The sequence below is a fragment of the Crinia signifera genome, chromosome 4, assembly GCF_055691185.1.
Source record: "Crinia signifera chromosome 4, ASM5569118v1, whole genome shotgun sequence".
NCBI classification, from domain to species: Eukaryota; Metazoa; Chordata; class Amphibia; order Anura; family Myobatrachidae; genus Crinia; species Crinia signifera.
The window spans coordinates 190370168-190390713 of NC_139220.1; the positions used below are offsets into that span (position 1 = coordinate 190370168).

Sequence of the window (20546 nt, forward strand, 5' to 3'; positions counted from 1 at the left end):
TATGGGTGCAAGCTTCCCCTTTGCTGCCCCCCCCCCCACACACACACACTGCTGTCACTGTGATTGAGGTGGAGGGTGATATATAATTGCAGCAGCAGGAGTTGGACACATACTCATCTGAAAGACCGCAAACACGTCTCACAGTGGCAGCTGGCACCCCTCACCAATGCAGACAGCAAGCCAGCAAAGTAAATGCACACTCGCCGGGGTCCCACCTCTAGAGTCCTGTGCTGTGCGTCCCACATCAGCCTCCAACCGCCCGCTTCTGGCAGGAGGCTGCGGGGTTCTTTAAGTGACATCTCGGGCCGCAATTGGCCCCTGGGCCGGACTTTGGACATGCCTGGTCTACAGCGAAAAGGTCAACACTGGAAAAAGATCAACATGCACTAGGTCGATATGGGCAAAGGTCGACACAGGCTAAATGTCGAAATGGAAATTGTAAATACATGGAAATTATTATAATTTTTTTGTCTATGTCGATATCTGTTGACATGGACCTCCAATTAGTGTAACTTGTTCCCTCTCATGGCTCGCTTGGCTCAGCGCACTTTATACTATTTTCAAATGTACTCCACGTGGATCCTAAAGTATGAACAAGTTATCTGTTAAAAAAAATTGTAAAAATCTTATGTTGACCTGTCAGCCTGTTTTTTTGTGTGAACATTTTGACCATGCGGACCTATTGACTGTTGACCTAAATACTAGAACCAGTTTAAATTGACAATAAATAATGTTACAATTGAAGAACTCTATACAAAAGTCACATAATTTGTTTCAACATATAGATGGAGCTGTATGCAGTGAAAGCTAGTGGCTGTGGGTAGGGGCTTGGATGTAAGATTTTGTACCGCCGTGATTGACAGAGAGGGGAGGAGGCGGGATGACGAAGGAAGAGGTGGTATGGGGGAGGGAGAAGCGCGGAGATGGATCTGGTTTAGTAATGGAAATCATTAGTGTGAAGCGGTAAGGGTGCACGCAGTGTGGGAAGCGGGATCAGGAGCACACAGGACGCCCTCGCCATGGATTTGATGCAGCATCCCACATTATTGTAAATACTGCCGCTCTGTGCATATCCATGTATTGGCACTGCTGTGTCTGCTACACATCGCTGGGAATGGGTGATTGCTGTTACCATCACTCATTTATCGTATGCTTAATAGATGCACACACGTCTTGCACACATGCGTCTGCGCATTTACGACTGGTGAGTACAACATTTTACCATACAACTGTTCAGTTGCAAAATGTCCCCAATACTCTTCCTTCCAGCATTGCAGTTCCCAAATGCACACTGCTGTGCCACAAATGTGTTCATGGCAGATTTACAGTTCGGTGTGTGTCTCAGATGCAAACTGTTCAATGTGTACGAATAGTTAATGCATTACCAATAGTCACTATTTATTAATTGTGATTTACTGAATTAATAATTTATTGAGGTATAGTTTGCCATCTTGTCCAAATGTACTGTGATTTGTAGATATGTTAGCCCATTATAAATGCCAATATATAATTAATTTACAGTATACTCTAACCAGAACTAACATCACTCTTGCACACATCACACAAATGCATTGTATACGTATGCCGTTTTGTAGCGATTACTAGGATGGGGTAAAATGCGGAGAATTATCAGGTTGCTATCACAGCTCCCTGCATAGAGATGAGACTTGTTTGCTCATTAGCATTATCATGAAGTGGGAAATGACTGAGCTACTGAATGTTAAGGTGCCCCTATAGTGCGATTTGGGCACGTTTCAGCCGATTCCAACACATCGGGCCAAAAAACTGCATGAAAAGTGTCAAATGGTATATGTCTTACCTCCACTTCTGATTTGCGGTTCTGAATGCATCGGATCAGAGCCAGAGATCACCATGGCTGCTACAAAGACTTACCGGATTTCTCAGCCATGACTGGAATCGCATAAAATACATTGGGTGAGATTCACCAAACTAAAAATGCAGTAAAAACCCTGTTTTCGGGGTTTTTACCGCATTTTCATATGCAGCAAAGCCCCACCGCAGGGGCTTCGCTGCGGGGGGTTACGCCAGTTCCAGATGGCGTAACCCCATGGAAGCCTATGGGCTTCCCTTCGTGTCCCCCGCCGATCCGTGCTGCCCTCCCTCACATGTGTCCGGGCAGCCTCCTGCTGTGCTGCCCGGACCAGTGATCTCCTCCTGCCTGCACTGCTTCTGGGTGCAGGTAGGAGGAAGAGGAGCCCTCTCACAGCCGGCTGAGGGTTTAGGGAGGGAGGGGGGACCCGCAGCACATTGCCGGTAATCGCCTTTGCGTTAATAATCGCATATGTTACTGCATATGCGATTATTAACAATGCTAGTGCCGGCGATGTGCTGCGGGGGTTATTGTATGTAAAATGACCGCATATGGTGTATCGTATGCGATCCTGCCGCTGGGGAGTTCAATGGAAATCACATGCGGCTTTATACTTCTGTTAAGTCCCACTATTGTATGGAAACATTTAGAATTCCATGCATGCTATTGCTTTTAGTTTGACAGTGGACCCCAATCCGTACAGTACATGAATGTGCCATAAGGTGTGATTGTTACTAATACCCCTTTCACTTTGCACCTAATTACCGGGTTCATGCTGGTTTCTTGCTGGTCCGACCAGGTAATTGGTGCAATGTAAATGGGTTACATTTAAACGGTAGCAGACGGACAGATCGACCTGTTTCTGGATCACACTATGGAGGAGGCAGCGCCAGCTCTAAGCGCTGCCTCCTTCCCCTGCCCCTGATGACACTCCGCCGCGCCCCCACATAAGGGCAGCGAACTGGCAATATTGCCGGTTCGCTGATGCGATCTGAACAGAATGCACATGCAGAGTCGCACCAGTACTGAACTGTTATCCTATGAGGAAAATGTTCCAGTTTGCCTGGCGGTATCTCCGGTTCCCGGGGGGCTGGTGACGCGGGGCTGGGCTATTTGGACAGCCCTGTCTCTCATCTACAAAATAGGCCTATTTGAAGAGTGGAACTGGAGCTGTCGCTCCATCAGGCCCATTGTTAATCCGGTCCTGCCTATGGGACATGCCATCATGCCACTTTGTGTGCATATAAGGTGTTCATAAGAGATACTGTACACTGTGGGGCCAGATTTATGTATGTATATTGTCAGGATTTCCCCCAAAACAACCAATACATTTAAGGATCCACAAAATATAAAAGGGAGACTCAGCTGAAGATATTTGCAGCTGTAAGCCATCTAAAGATGCCAATAGTAGCCTATGGGCTACTGTAGAACAGATCCTTGCTATCGGCCCAAAAAAAGCATTATCAGACCATCTGCCGAGCATGCACACTACATATTCTTGATCCAAAGCAGATGGCAAGGCATAGTGATAATAAACCTTGTCCTGACAAAAATATTTTTTGCTACTTATTGTGAAAATTGTAAATTTCACATTGAATACTTAGGTGTAATTAATCACATCTGCATTAAAATGCAGCTTGTGATAAACTGGGCCCTATACCATTTATTCTCTACATAGATAAACGGTGAGGTGTTGGAATGCTTTCAAACCTCTCATGCCTCCTTTGTAAATGAATTTGATCAAGTGCCATATGGTGAGAACCTCACAAGTGGACGGTGTATCAGACACTAGACCATTGTATATCTCTATCTAGGTTGGGGTTTTTGACTGCTCTAGCAAATATCACTAGAGTTCAATTTTAAAATTGCGCTAAAAAAAAAGAATAAGATCCCATGAGGATCTAAGCAAGGAAATGTTTCAGACTATACCAACATACATAAGGAAAGGTTATAGTAATCCAAAGCCTGCAGTACCCATGGGACCAAAGTGGAACCTTTTGTTGTTTGGTGAATGACTAGTTTCTGTTACCATGACATCTGAGGCAGGTTATCTGTGTTTAAAAAAATAAATATGTATAGTATTTTTGTACTGCATATACTCATGTTGCTTCTACATAGTAACCATTAGTTTTGCATATAGCATGTTCCAGATAAATATTCAGGCAAGATTGCTTTTAATAAGCGTTGGAGGAATGTTCATTGACATGTCTCTGCAGTATCGTCTACTATGCCCTTAATGACTCTTCCAAATTGTATCTTCCTGAGCGTTAATGCTTGTAAATGCTGCAGGATCATTCAAATTAAATCTCAGAAAATGTTTTAGTACAGATTCGTTTTCTTCTATTATTTTTTTGACATGTCGATGTGAAAGTGAAGAAGGCACATTCAAGACATAAAATGAACTCCCATGAGTAGTAGAGGCCTTAAGCATGTTTGCTAAGTAGAAACCCTATATAGTAGCTACTGAATGCGTTCTTCTGATAATTTGGATACTAATATCTGTACATAACAATATTGGCTTACTAGAGCAATAACATAATGACTCCTTTACATTTGTTCTGTATAAGCACCTTGGGCTCCTGGATAGAGGAAAGCTCTGCTCTGCTCTGCTTGCCGCTTCATGTAAAATATAAAACTATCACATATATCTAGTGTCCGTTTGTGTGTCTCCAAAACAGCACCATCTGTTGGCAGCGAGTGAAACTACATCTTTCTTTCTCACACATGAACAAACACAGAGGCAATCACAAAGTAGCAGACTAGCTTTCGAATCATTTGCTTCAAGCGGGCTAACTAGTAAATCATATAAAGTAATTGACATAAATAGATGGAACAGTATTATGTAACGCGTATGCAAACATGTCAGGTGTTAGCCAAGCCTGAAGATATTTAATGTAAAAATTGTAATGTAATTAGTTGTCCCAATTTAACATGGTGTAAAGGTTTGTGTAGAAAATGGCTATGTATGTGAGGACATGGTTCCAGCATGTTGCGACAAGCAATAAAACTCCAAATTGCCTTTCCCCATTTTAAATGTACCTTTAACACTGCTCACCCCTGCTGCAGATAGCCACACCACTGAAAGCTTAACTCTCAGTGAGTCAAAATCTAGCTCCAAACTTCAAAGCTTCCTTTTCATGTTAGATTAAAGGTACATAAAGTACACACTGAAACTGTAGCTATTTTGATTTTGACTACGCTATTTCTCTTCAACTCCCCAGGGCCCATAACAGTACAACTACTTACAGTATATTTACTTGAGATTTTGATTATAGGCGATTTTGACTATACGGGTACTAGAACACTAAACTGTATACAATATAGTAAAAATTGGCTTGCCTGCACAGTCTATTAATTCTTTCAGTTCCGATCCCACGGGGCGAGCATCAGCATTGCAAGCTGTATACACACACACAAATTGCACCGTGTATATGCACCTTTACTTATTTATCAAGTGCAATGGAAAACATTGGTCCCGTTTGCATTCATGATATTCTTGCAATCAATAAAGCGGTGTGTTGTGTTGTATTAGACATAATTTGCAAACCCATGATCCTTTTATAATCCCACATGGCCCAGGTTTGAAATATTTTAAGAAAAATGTTCCTCAGACCCACGATCCCTATCTCTTCAAATTGCTTTTCAAAAACAAAGCTAAAATAAGAATTTCTAGATTTCTGTAATCTCACAATGCACTGGTGAAACTGCTTCCAGGCAAATGGTTGCTTGGTAAATATGTTGAATGAAAACTGGGAAATAACAGTATTTCTTTTCTGAGGAAATAGCCGAACATTACAAATGTTGACACTAACACAAAAGTCTCTGAAGACTCCAGTCCTTGATGACCAGCGGCTATATTATTGTGGCAAGTAGCAGCAGCAGAAAGCCTGCTGAGGGCTATTTACTAAACAGGTGCTCTGCAGAATGAGATCTGGCTGATCTAGTAATAACAAACCATTATAAACACTGCTGTAAAAGAACATCTCCCCCCCCCTCCGTCTTCTGCCTACTTTAGACATTTAATGTTTTTGCCCTTGTGCTTTTCATAAAATGAAATCGAATAAGAATGAATCATAGCACTGATCGAGAAATACAACCCACACAGCAATTTGTTTTGTGTTACATTGCATGTAACAAGTAGGCGGTATGATGCCATACATGAAGCATGCTTTCACCCACAGAGTATGTCATACAGTAGGAGTCATAGAAAACATGAACACAGGCTGTGTCACCTAACAAGGGGGCTCAATCCATTATTTATGATTTAAGAATGTTCCACACAATTATCTTGTACTTGGCTGTGATTGGCTTCCATTGATTTGTGTGAATGCTTGACATCTAATCAAGTACATGATAAAAAAAAAAGAAGCAGGGGGGCGATGGTGAAGATCTGATATGAAATGGAACTCGATCTTTTCACTTCACATTCTCTTTAAAGCTGACATTTACTGGTCGTTTGAGCATTTCTGCAAACTGAAAAGGAAAAGGACGCTTGGAAAGGATTATATCAAAAGCTCAGAGAAAATGGCTGGAAAAAAATGAGACAAAACAGAGGGTGTTGGGATAAAAGAATATAATGGAAGAAGCCATAAAAATCTAAGGACATGAAAGGGGATGTAATAATAATGACAGAGCAAGAGACAAAATCAAAGCATTTCAGAGCCTTCTGAAGGAAAAAAGAGGTAAGTACTGTAATGACACTAAAAGTACAATAGGTTAGAAACAGTTGGGACATACTGCATTGACATTGTTACACCCTGCCATGAATTACTGGGAACATTTATTGTGTACAAGGAATTACTTGTTACTACATTTTTTTTATTGTCTGACAGTTAGAGGTAAATTTACTAAGATGGGGAGTTCTATTGAATATGGGATGTTGCTATAGGCAACCAATCAGATTCAATCTATTATATTCTAGGAGGTGCTAAATAAATAAGAAATAGAATCTGGTTACAATGGGTAGCATCACATTTTCAATAAAACTCCCATTTTAGTAAATTGACACCGCTTAGACTGTATAGGATTAGGCATCATTCTTGTTTACATATAAAATAGCAGCAAACTTTACACACCTAGAAGACCACTCATAAGCCCTTATTCTAGTTGACTTGGTCGGATACGTATTACGGACGGCCACCGAGTGTTCTTAGCCCCACCTACTGTATGGATCGCACAGACGGTCCGAATGCAGTAAGACGCCGAGCAAATGGACCGCGAGTGGAGGTTTTATGTGAACACCTCCCCCATCTGTGGGAACCTCCCCCATTCTCCGATGGTCGCCGACCATCGAATGATGGACTGAGCGGTCAGGCAGCCCTGAGTGCTCCAAACCACTAGCCGTAGTGAAAGCAGGGATATTGGCGGCCAGCTGACATCCGGCTCTGTCAGTTGTCCGCCCCCCACACGTGCGTCACGCGCGGATTACCATACGTACGCCCAGCATTTTCATGTGAACGTCCATGAAACGCGGGGCGTACGCATATGGTAATGAGCCCAACATCCCTTCACGCCCCTCTCCACCCCCTGCTCAGATGGGTCCGTACGATCCTTTTCTGCACGGAATTCACACCGTGTTCGGACGTGCGAGGCATTCACACAAGCGCAGAAACACCTCTGCACATGCGCAAACACAATACATCGGCCGTCCGACTGAACAAATGTACTTGATAAATGCTTCAGTAGAAGCGGATTGATTGGTGTGGGTACCTTTTTTTTTTTTTTACTTGTCCACTTTAACAACTTTTAAAAGGTTGGATATGTTTCTTTCTATAAAAAAAAAAAAAAATTGTATGGGAATTTGCCTATAGTGTTTATAATTGCTATAGAATTGTGAGGCTTGTCGAAGTTTATATATTTATATATGTAATATTAATAGTGGAATTAGTGTTAACCACACAGTGTTTAAGCAGAGCTTTCATTTTGCAAAGAAATGCTTAAGGTACCATTTTATAATTGATCAAAATGTGTGTGTGTGTGTGTGTGTGTGTGTGTGTGTGCGTGTACACACTCAGCCTGTCTACCAGAAATCTGTGACCCGGTCACAGGCAGCTGCTACCACTGGAATTCTCTTCTGATCTCTGGAGAGCACATTAAAAGCACCTGCAGCCTATTGGTTTAATACGGCAACGTTGCACAGCTAGATGAGGACAATGCTGCCTTAGCTCAGATACACTTATGTGGGGACAAATGCATTTATAGCTTCTAGACCTGCTGTCATGTTTGCAATAGTCCTATATTTGACTAAGAGGTGGTGACCTGATCCATGTGGCAGCTCTTCCTTACGGTCACTATCCAGCATGTTGGAAGGGTCTCTCCCCCCAAATATCAAGGTGTGAATGGTCACAGATTGTTCTCTCCCTATCCAGTTTCTGTGCGATCTTCCAGGGTAGCACCCACCATAGGAGTCGGTCAGAAGGGGGGGAGGCACTGCCAAATGCTTTCATTTTATAATGTTTAATCTTAATATCCCTTATGTCGTTTATTTTAAGAAGCTACTAATGTAACAATATTTTTCAGTTTGAGAAACCAATACCCCAAAACATTTACCTTTTTTTTGGTTACAGTATTAACATGTATTTTCTTGACTTCTAGTTTGCGCTGGCAGAGAAGACTGAGCCCTCAGTGACTTTCTGTTGATACAAGAGGACACATCATGGGTGCAACATACTGGACATCATTAAACATTATCTTAGCTTGTCTACATATGGTAGCACCAACTGAAAATCTGCAATGGACAGATGAAGAGTTTATTGCACAACATTCTGTCTCGACAACAGGTTTTGTTCCAGAGCTTTCTCCGACATTGCCACCTGCATGGCTTCAGAGTAATGAAGCACCATTTTTGGATGAAAGCCAAACAGACCTTCTAGTGTTACCTGATACATCCAATACAGTGTCTGCTATAGAACTGGACCAGCTTCAGACTGATATGCTGTTTTTTGACAAGAACTGGGTAGATAATAACCACATACAGACAGTCACTGCCAATTATGAACCAACTGACCAATTTCTGACAGAGGTTGCTATTGAAGAACCTCCAACTGTGCCTCTTATTACAGACACTCTTTTATCAACCTCTCATTGGCCTGAAACATCTTCATCATTCTCTACATCATCCTTTACCACTGACCTTAAGTCATCTCTACAACCTACTTATGAGGGAGACTCTAATTTGGACAAAACAACTTACCCTATTCTTAAAGGGGATAGAATACATCCCATACACACAACCGCTTTAAACAGTTTGACTCTTCAATATGTTGTGTCTTCTGGCCCATCACTGCCATATAGCCTGGAGCAATCAGTCACTGATTACCAGACACCTGTAGATAATCTCACAGAGATAATATCATTGGCTGTACCCAAAAAGGACCATAACACCAGTGATGCAGATGCCCCAAGTGTTATATTTCAGATGGTTCCAGAAGAACTTCTGGATGATTCAGAAGAGAAAGACCAGTCGGAGACACATGATGGAGTATCCAGCTTACCATCAGCAGTGGCAGAAAACGTTACTGGTAAGAGTAATGGGTGAGATGGACAAATGTTGCTCAGGTTTGATTTGGGGGCTGTATAGGCATGTTCTCTTCTGTGCACTGGAAGTTTAGATTTGGTTGTAGCTATACATTTAGATGTATTACAAATCGCTGTATACTCCATATTTACTGAGACTATTAATGACATCTTATTATTTTCCTTTATTGGCAAACTGGAGGGCCCCCTTAGCTTAGCGTTATCATCACAGGATCAAACCCTGATCCACCCATATCACTAGGACTCAAAATGCTGGGGAGGGAATTATGTTCTGCTTTAATGCATGACTTTGCAGATTCCTCTGTAAGTGATGTTCACCATAAAACAATAATGAAGGCAGTAGGCAATACTAGAATGTAAGCCTATAGTTTCCTATTTTTATTCTGATATTTAGGATATTACTATGTTTGAAAGAACCACACAAGTGTATTGTGACAGCGGCTCACATGAATACTGCTTAGTCATTTACTCTTTCAAATTGTGCACCGTAAGAGCCTTAGTTTGAGTTGGATGACTCTGTGGCTGATTTACATATAGTAGGAGTAACCTACTTCCTTTTGTATGCTGAGAATTCGCTCATGTATATTAAAAATGTATGTGCCTGCGTGTGGAACCCTACCTACTGTGTTTATGGAGGTATCTGCAATTGTCCTCATTAGTGCATGGAACTGTCTGAAACAGGTGCTACCTGCTCACTGCGTTCAAGTGTAAAATCTTATAATGAAATCTGCAAGATGGTTGTCCATTGCGACGTGCGTTTGACGAATCAGGCAGTATAATGTATGCGTGAGTAGGGCTCTGGTGCAACACAGGCCATTTAATCCTTACTTTAAAACTTTTCCTGATGCCCAGTTGACTAATAAACCTAACATCTCCCTGTGCTTATTTCCTAGTGAAAAAGTCTTCTCTGTGTACACAGCCTACTTGGTCTATATACACAGATGGATTTTCTGCCCAATGTGTGACTAGTGGTGCCTATGTTTACATGGGGGAAGTATATGATGTATGAATGGGGGAGGCTTGTCATTGACTGGTACAGAATGTATACTTTATACGTCATCTCTGCAGGTGTATAGAAAGAGTCGGTCTTTACAGAATGTGTGGGGGGATGCTGGCACATCATATGGAAGTGTCTGTAGGGTGTTTTAGTTTTCCGTATATATTACTGCTATGCTTTAATGTAATGTGAATCTTATAATACAAATGTGACCGATATTGGGCCTGTTTCTACTTTATTAATATAGAGCATACACATTTTGATGTGGCAATTATGCATGTGAGCAGGACTTTACATGCTGATATTATATTATAGGTATGCAGCATATTTCCATTGTATATACATTTCAATATATCTGGATTTACATAATAAACTGTAAAGTCATCTGTATTTGTGTTTCACACAGCTAGTATCGCAGTGCAGTGTTGTGTGTTTGCAGAGAAAGCTGGCTTCCCAGTTGTACTATCCAAGCAGTAATGTAAGCCACACTGTTAGCTCTGCTTTAGAATTGACACAGCTGTTGCTATGATGCTGTAGCATTGGTTTAATATAACTCATGCTTAGATGCAGACACGTCCTTCTCTCTGCTCATCTGTATTCTTCCCAGGTAGCGACATATTACCCAGCATCCACCATGTCTGTACAGCGGTCGTCTCATTGAGAATTCTGCAGACATCGACTTACCTCTGTAACTGCCAAACACTGCAGAAGGCTGCACTGATACCTCTTTAAAGGGAATTATGTTTAAAAATTAGGATTCATAAATTAGTGATTGATGTTTTTCTCATTACATTATGTGTTGCATATTTATACATTTTGAGGACGAAAACCTTTCTAGGTGGTGATAGAATATTTTCAGTATTTCTATATATATTAAAGCGTTACAGTACCTCTGATAACCCTGCTGGCAGTAATGCCACCCATACACGGTGCGACGGACAGATGCTATGCGCACATCCTATCAGACAGCACATGAAGTATATCCTGCCTGTAGATTTTGAACTACAGTAGATTGCATCATATTTACTTCAAAAGGCACGTTGCTTTATCCCATCCCATGCGTTTTAAACTAGATGCAATGCAATCTAGTTGAAAACGCACAGAGGTTATCGCTCCATGTATTAGTGGCATCAGATTAACATGGGAAAGTTTCTTTTAAGTATTGATGTTATCTTTTTGTATTTCAAAACATGATAGACTGCATGGGGCAGCATGGACGGTGTAATGGTTAGCATTACTGCCTCACAGCACTGAGGTCATGGGTTAAATTCCCATCATGGCCCTTTGCGTGGGTTTCCTCCAGGTACTCTGGTTTCCTCCCACACTCCCAAAAATACTGGTAGGTTAATTGGCGCCCAATAAAAATGATCCCTACAAAGCATGTGTGTGCATGTTAGGGAATATAGATTGTAAGCACCACTGGGACAGGGACTGATGTGAATGTTCAAATATGGGTGCGCTATGTAAATAACTGTTAATAAATTTACAAAATCTGGTTGCTATAGGTTTTAGTAAATGTACCCCCATACTAATGTGTACAGTCACCTGTAATGTTTGAGTTAGAATAATAGTTGAGCTATTGTTCATGGTTTGGCTTGAGCTCCAGTATAGTAGGTATAATGGTCAGGAGATGTTGGTCCTGCTTTGTCCTGAGTGCTTTACTTCCGGTAAAGGGAGATAAAACTACCACATTCTAGATAATTGTTTGGTTCCGAATTTGGGGGATATTCAATGATGTCTGGATTCGTCAGCTAGACGAAAAATCCAGACATACCTATTCATTGTGGTTGTTTTTGTAGACCGTTTTTTCTCAGAAGCAGGTTCAACAGCCAAATATTTGAGTAAAAAACGTGGATCGCCAAGCAATTAGCTGATCCACGTGTTTTCCAACTGTGACGATTTTTCCGATAGTCAAAAAATTTACACTTGGATTGAATAGTTTTTGGTCTTGTTAAAGTACCTGGATTTTACATCTTCACTTTGGCCCTTATTCAGATCTGATAGCAGTACAAATTTGTTTTGGAAAATGGGAAAAACCATGTGCACTGCAGGTGGGGCAGATGTTACATATATAGAGAGAGAGTTAGATTTGTGTGAGTTATTTTGTTTCTGTGCAGGGTAAATACTGGCTGCATTATTTTTACACTGCAATTAAGATTTTAGTTTCAACACACCCCACCCAAATGTAACTCTCTGTACATGTTACATCTGCCGCACCTGCAGTGCACATGGTTTTGCCCATTTTTTTAACAAATTTGTACTGCGATCAGATCTGAATAAGGGCCTTTGTGTGCAGTGTGGTGTATGTAGGCTTTGCGGTTGACTTTTACTTACTTACTGTCGAATCTATATAATAAGTTGAAGAGTGTGTGTGTGTGTGTGTGTGCATGCGTGTCTGTCACATTGTGGACATACCATGGCACACAGAGCCACCAAATTCAACAAGGTACCTCTGGACCCGGTGGTATGCATCTCGAAGCCGTTTTTGGGAAATTTCACTTAAAAATTTAAAAAACACCAAGGTTTAATTTGCCTTGATTGATGATCTGGGAAAAAGATTGATGATCTGGGAAACAGTTGATGAAGGAACATTCCATTGCTGTGAGTATGAATTTCACATTTTAACATTATGGTGGAGGCTTTAAACAATTAGGAATAATTGAGGATATACATATACCACACATCACACACACACACACACACACAGTACACCACATACGCACACAACACACACATATATACTGTATGTTGCGCACCTCATACACTTACACATTGGACAGCTACACACAACAGAACACACGCACATAAAACACCACATGCAGTACAAGACAAACCCACATACACTACAACACACACCCAAAAACAGTACAAAAAACACACAGAACACACACACTTAAACATTGTACATATACTGAAACACACAGAACACACACACTTAAACATTGCCAGGATATGCACAGCACACTATACACACACATATATGTAGCGCACCTCACACACTTACATATTGGACAGATGCATATAACATATCACTCACAGTACAAGACACCCCCACATTCACTGCAACACACACCCAAAAACAGTACAGCACACAGAACACACACACTTACACATTGAACAGATGCAGAAACACACAGAACACACACAAACACTTAAACATTGCACATGTACACACAGCACACTGCACACATATACAGTGGGGATTTAAAGTTTGGAGAAGTCCAAGGAAAGATGGAAAAACCTCCAAAGGCATCAATTTACAGATTATACATTCTTATAACATGTCAAATAAAGTTTGATTTTATTTCATTTACACTTTCAAGATAACAGAAAACAAAAAAATGGCGTCTGCAAAAGTTTGGGCACCCTGTAGAGTTTATAGCATGCACCGACCCCTTTGGACAGCTGAGACTTGGCAGTGTCATAGATTATTCTCAATCATCGTCTGGAAAGACCAGGTGATGTCAATTTTAAAAGCCCAGACTCCTCTGACCTTGCCCCAACAAACTTTCCATCCCCACTGTACACATACTGTAATATACGTAGCGCACCTCACTCTCTTACACATTGGACTCATACACACAACACACACACATAACACACCTCTAACAGTACAACACACACCCAAAAACAGTACAACACACACACACACTTAAACATTGCACAGATACACACTACCCACACATACACATACTGTATATATGTAGCGCTCCTCACACACTTACGCGTTGGACAGATACACACAATACACACACAAAAACAGTAAAACACACAAACGCACAGAACACATAAAAAATAAATGCATCCTAGCATACCCTCCAACTGTACCAAATTTGCCGTTTTTTAACCCCTTCCCGACATATGACGTACATTTACGTCATATGTCGGTTGAGGGGGAATCAAGCCAGCTCACGGAGTGAGCTGGCTTGAAAGAGAGCAGGTAATGGCTGTATATTACAGCCAGGTCCCTGCTCTCACGGCCACGAGCGGCGAGTTCACCGATCGTGGCCGTTTAACCCTTTAAGCACCGCGGGCAAAGCGACCGCAGTGCTTAAATAGCTGATCGGAGGGGGGGCGCCCCCCTCCGGCGCCGATCGGGGCCCCCCGCAGCGAGATCGGAGGGTGCCGATCGGTTGCCATGGTAGCCAGGGGTCTAATGTAGACCCCTGTGCTGGCCGTGTATGCATACCTATTACATCCTGCCTCAGGCAGGATGTAATAGGAAGTGCATAAAATCACTACGTTCAGCCATAGAGCTCTATGGCTGAACCTAGTACAGGCGATCGCGCCCCCTAGTGGTCAAGTACACTAGGGGGCCTTGTAGTAAAAGTAAAAAAAAAAAAAAAGTTTAAAAATAAAAAAAAATAAAAAAATATTAAAAGTTCAAATCACCCCCCTTTCCCCATTTCACAAATAAAAATAAATAAAAAATAAAAAAAATAAACATATTTGGTATCGCCGCGTTCCTAAAAGTCCGATCTATTAAAATATAACATTAGTTATCCCGCACGGTTAAAGGCGTAAACGGAAAATAATTCCAAACGCCAAAACTACGTTTTTTGGTCGCATCGCGTACCCAAAAAAAAATAACTAAAAGAGATCAGAAAGTCGCCCATATCCCATAATTAAATTAATTAAAAAGTACACTTCAGCCCGCAAAAAATGAGCCCTCACCCAGGTCCGTAGGTGGAAAAATAAAAAAGTTATAAGCCGCAGAACATGGCGACGCAACGCAAATTAGAAAAACCGTAAAAGTTGCGATTTTTTTTTTTTAGTGGTAAAACATAACGAAAACTATATAAGTTTGGTATCACCAGAATCGTAACGACCCATAGAATAAAGATAACCCATCATTTTAAACAAACTATGAACTCCAAAAAAACCGTAACCAGCGCAAAATTGTGGAATGGCGTTTTTTTTTTTTTTTTACCCCACATTGAATTATTTCCTGATTCCCCAGAATATTATACGGTATAGTAAATGGTACCATTACAAAGTACAACTTGTCCCGCAAAAAAAAAGCCCTCATGTGTCTATATAGCCGGAAAATTAAAAAAGTTACGCTTATTTGAACGCAAGGAGGGAAAAAAAAAAAAAAAATTAGCATAAAAGGCAATGTCGGGAAGGGGTTAACAGTCTGTACCAGAAAATAAAAACTGTACCAAATGTACTGATTTGTTTTGTTTTGTTTTTCCCATATACAGTATGTCTCTCCAGTCTTCCAGGCTGTCACTGTGCTCCCTGGTCGGTGGCACTGAGAAATCTTTGTCCTGGCCAATGCACCCATTGATCAATACAAAGTGGGTACACTGCACACACCCTGTTAGTCAGTTGGATGTTAGGCGCTGCTCTGCCTTAAGGGTGTCCCAGACCCGTTTGGTTCATAGATAATGTTTGGTCGATGGGCATGAGCGCTGCCTGTATTTGTTGAATGTTATGAGTATAAGAAGTTGAAGAATAAGACTGATATGAAGATTTGTCACGTTAAAGTGTACATTTTACTCAATAAATCGTGAAAGAAATATAGGTGTACATAGAAATACAATCAAGAAATGGAAGTAGGTTTACAAAATAAGTTCTGATAATTGTTTTGAAGGGGTGGGTTGCGAAACAAATCTATAGGTGGAGTGTGTGGATATTGTGGGCTTAATTGGAGACCCCCTGTGGGTGTACCAAACACCAATTAAGCCCACAATATTCACCCCCCACACCTATCGATTTGTTTCGCAATCAAACAATCGCACCCCCATCCAAACAATTATCAACTTATTTTTTAATCCTACTTTCAAGTATTTCTATGTACATGTATATTTTTTTTCATGATTTATTGAATAAATTGTGCAATTTAACATGACATATCTTCCTATCAGTCTTATTCTTCAACTTCTTACACTCATAACATTCAAAATAATACAGGCAGCGCTCATGCCCATTGACCAAACATTATCAGTGTACCCGTTGATGCTTGCGATGGCTGGATCAGTGGATTGGCTTGGCGGGTGTAGGGAAGAATTTGTCCCGTTGCAACCATTTGCAGTGGTGCATTGCTGTCCGGGCAGTGTGCATCGCGTCATGACGTCATGTGGCCAGGCCCACGGACCTGCTCCTGCACTCAGGGTCTACTCTACTGTTTGGTAGAGATGCTCGGTGCATGCGCTTTACAGATCTCCAGATGTCAGAGACTGCTGCAGCAACTCTGTGGCGGGAGCGGTGAGGGGAGCAGCAGTTGCAGCGAGCAGTGAATTTTTAATTAATTATGGCGCTGTAAGTAAGGCCCACCCCGGTCTACACTCACTCAGGGCCTGCAATTACATACACTAGAAACTATACCATTGAAAGTATAGAAGTGGAGATGTGGCCACACCCCCTTTCCCATAGCCATGCCCCTTTCTGATTTTGTACCAATTTCTGACCCTCAGATGTTGGAGGGTAAGTCCTAGGTGCTAAATCTCAGGAGTGAATGTGACATTCATCAACACACAAGCTATCAAGTCAGGAGCAGTGTGTTTCAAACAACAACAGGGATGCAGTCGGAATCCCGGCGGTCAAAATCCCGACGCCGGAATCCCGACCGCCAAAATCCCGGCACTTTGTTGTTTCTCTGTGTGTGTCCACGACACCCATAAAGGGAGAATAAATTAGTGTGCCGAGCGTAGCGTGGCACCGGGCCCGCTGCATGGCGAGCGCAGCGTCAGGGCATCCTGTGATAAAATCCTGCTACATTTTTGATCACTGGCCGCAGGCAAGTTGATTGACAGAAAGCCAGAGTTTGAGTGTGGTAACCGGTCATTTTCTGGGCAGGGAAACCACAGGTTTACCCAGACGGCCTGTTTCTATTGCAGCCACCTAGTGTTCACGCTAGGCTGTTTTAGCAGGGCGCTTCTAAAACAGCCTGCTGCCTGTTTCCGCAGATGCGCGTCCCCGGCAGTGACTTCGGCGGGGCCCGCCCCCTTTGACGTCAGTGGCCTTTGGCGACGACCGCGGCCCTGGCCCACCAACAACAGTGCTGTCTGCGGGCTCCATCCGCCCCTTTTACGCTGCCCTCATGCAGCACCAGCCTGCCCAGTTCTTAGAAGGAACACTAGCCACTGAGTAAGTCCTGGGCTATGCAGAGACTGCGCACACTGGAAAAATAATTTTGTGTGAGTGATTGCGTGTGTAGCTAATTGCAGGGCTGAAAATAAAAATTGCAGGCTTATCACAGCTTTGCACAGGACTGGATTTCACTCTGTCTGGGCAGCATGTACCTGAATGCAGGGCTGTGGAAAGTAGCAGCCATGCGATCAGGTCTGAATTAACCCCCATGGTGCAGTCCAGAATATGTGCAAACACATTCAACTACGTGATGAAGGCTAGTTGTATAGGAGACTGCACTACGTATTATATTCATATTGGAGAAAGAGTGGGAGATAGCCCAGACGCTTTCAAAATATTTTCTGCAACAATTGGACACACTCAACCCCAGATGCTTTCCCTGTACTTGTGTGGGACTCCGCCGGGTGCTCCATTTTCCGCTTACGCTCCAAAAATATATTAGTAGCTTAATTGCCTCCCAAAAATGATTAACCCTACTGTGTAGGTGTGTGTGCACTCAGGCAGACTAGATGGGCCAAGTTGTTCTTATCTGCCATTCAATTCTGTGTAATCTATGGTAGTCTAATTTTAAAATAATTGTTAATTGGTTATTTAATTTACTTAAAATAGACTTAAAATTAGATTAGTTTGTCAGCAGATAAATATCATTTGTTTTATTTTAATTACATTTCTAGAACTTTTAATAGAGTTTTGATTCAGATGGCTAAGGAAAACAAAGGACTCCCGTCACTGTTAATCTGTCACTGCCACAAGTGACACACAGAACAGATCTTTATGACCTATTGATCTAACCTTCCTATTGCATCAAGAACACTCGCAGAAAGGGTCTCTTGTTTTTATTTAGTAACATTTGCTTGTATAGACCCAGCAAATGTCACAGTTATTGGTTCAGTTGGGGAAGAGGGTTATGGGGCCTACACATGTAGAGATTTTGCTGAGCAATGTATTCTGAGTGTTCTGTCAGGGCCAGTGTTCTCTGGTGAGAAAAGTGACCTCTCCCAGTGATCTAACTAGATTTATCCAGCATTGCTGGATCTTAATCACCGGCTTATAGCAAGGCACAGCGCCACTCATCGCTATGGCCCCTAGTTATTCAGATCGATTAGAAAATGGCCTAAAATAATCCAATGTGTAGGCCCCATAAACTTAGTTAATACTGACAGTTATCTACACGTGGTATTCCATGAACAGGGATGAAAGAAGACGTGCAATGTTTTACAGCCCTGAGTAGGGTTACCACCTTTTTGTTGAGAGATTCCCGGACAGTGACCCGCCCCTTGACACACCCACTGCCCCGCCCCTTTGACCCGCCTTATGTTGAGATTTTTTTTAAGCTTTGCTTCAATTGATTTTGCATACCATAATGCCAGTTACATGTTACATCACACGCAGTAATGCCCATTACATGTTATGCCACACACCGTGATGCCCATTACATGTTACACCATACACCGCAATGCCCATTACATGTTATGCCAGGACTCAAAAAGTTTTTTGTAAAGTAGGGATAATATGGACAGTGCGCCGATTACACGTCACACACCCATTACATAGTATACAAAATGCCATAGTATACCACATGCCATAATGCCCATTACATGTTATGCCACACAACGTGATGCCCATTACACATTATGCTTATTACTTGTTATGCCAGGACTCAAAAGTTTTTCTAAATTAGGGACAACACGGACACCGTAATGCCAATTACATATCACACACCCATTACATAGTATACCACATGCCGTAATGCCCATTACATGTTATACCAAACACCATAATGCCCATTACACCAAACACCGTAATGCCCATTACACATTATACTAAACACCATAATGTCCATTACACGTTCTACCAAACACCGTAATGCCCATTACACATTATATTAAACACCATAATGCCCATTACACGGTATCCCAAACACTGTAATGCCCATTGCACATTACACCACACACCTTGATGCCCATTACATGTTACGCCTCACATGATGCCCATTACATCACACACATTCTAATGCCCATTACACATTATGCGACACACCCTGATGCCCACACACACACATGGGGTGACAGAGCTGCATACACAGGGTGACGGGGGCACACAGAGGGTGACATGGGCACACAGTGTGACGGGGGCACACAAAGGGTGACAGATGAATAAACAATAATAGTGTTATAAAAACCAATGACTATAATCAGTATGAACATAAATATGTAACACTGCCTCAAGGTGTGACAGCAGAGGTACAGGGGGATTATTAGGACACAGCCAGGTACTGTAGTGTGGGAGGGAAGTTTGCAGCAGAAATAAAGAGCAGATGCCTGGATGCAAGCAGGCACAACATGCACAGTGTACAGGCACCAGAGAAAGCGCCCGAGGTGAGATGCCTACCTGCCCCAGGATCAGTTAGCCAACTCTGCTGCTTCTCGGGTCCCGTCTGCACTCAAAGAGCCCAGTGAAGTAGACACTGCAGTGCGGAGCGGGGGTTCAGCAACAGCCACGCACATGGGCAGGAGGAGGAGCAGGCACAATTACAGCGGACTAGTGGCAGCCAGATGGAGCACAGCTCCGCCCCCAAGATTATGGTCAGGAAGCACCCAACCACTGCCAGACTCCGCTGGGACAACGCGAGGTCAGGTGACCCCATGAGACGACTGAGAGGAGGAGGCGCGTCACAGTGCTTGCCCTGTGCCCAGGTGAGAGAGGAGGGGCGGAGAGTCACAGCAGCCCAGGCCAGCGGGGGACAGAAGAAGAGGAGGCGGCTTGGGGGGCGCGATCGCTGGCGGCAGCAAGGTGATGACATGTCCTCTGCCGCCGTGCCCACTGCCTCCTCCTCCGCGGCGGCTGTAGGGATGCCCGCCACCAGCTCCAGTTCCCGGACATTGAATAGTCCGGGAACGCCACCCGTCCGGACTCTGGAAACCCGGTCTAATTACCGGACTGTCCGGAGTAATCCCGGACGGGTGGTAACCCTAGTCCTGAGGGAAATGAAGTTCGGGATCCGGGGATGTAGTCTTTGCCTGGGTCAAGTTATGCCCTGTAGGTCTAATAAATTAATGGTCTGGCTGGTTTCCTGGGGGGGAAGGT

At 42.7% G+C, this 20546-nt stretch overlaps 1 protein-coding gene across 2 annotated transcripts in view; it reads left to right on the plus strand.

Moving 5' to 3' along the window:
• Positions 1–881: 881 nt before the first annotated feature.
• PRRT4 (proline rich transmembrane protein 4) overlaps positions 882–20546 on the plus strand; it is a 38561-nt gene continuing 18896 nt past the window's right edge. Inside the window, exons 1-3 of one of the 2 annotated variants that reach the window (XM_083183262.1) lie at positions 882–1204; positions 6270–6513; positions 8426–9351. In XM_083183262.1, coding sequence (XP_083039388.1) covers positions 8487–9351 — 865 coding nt within the window. In that variant the 5' untranslated portion in view covers positions 882–1204; positions 6270–6513; positions 8426–8486. The remainder of the gene's footprint in view (positions 1205–6269; positions 6514–8425; positions 9352–20546) is intronic. The other variant, XM_083183261.1, reaches the window with a different exon arrangement.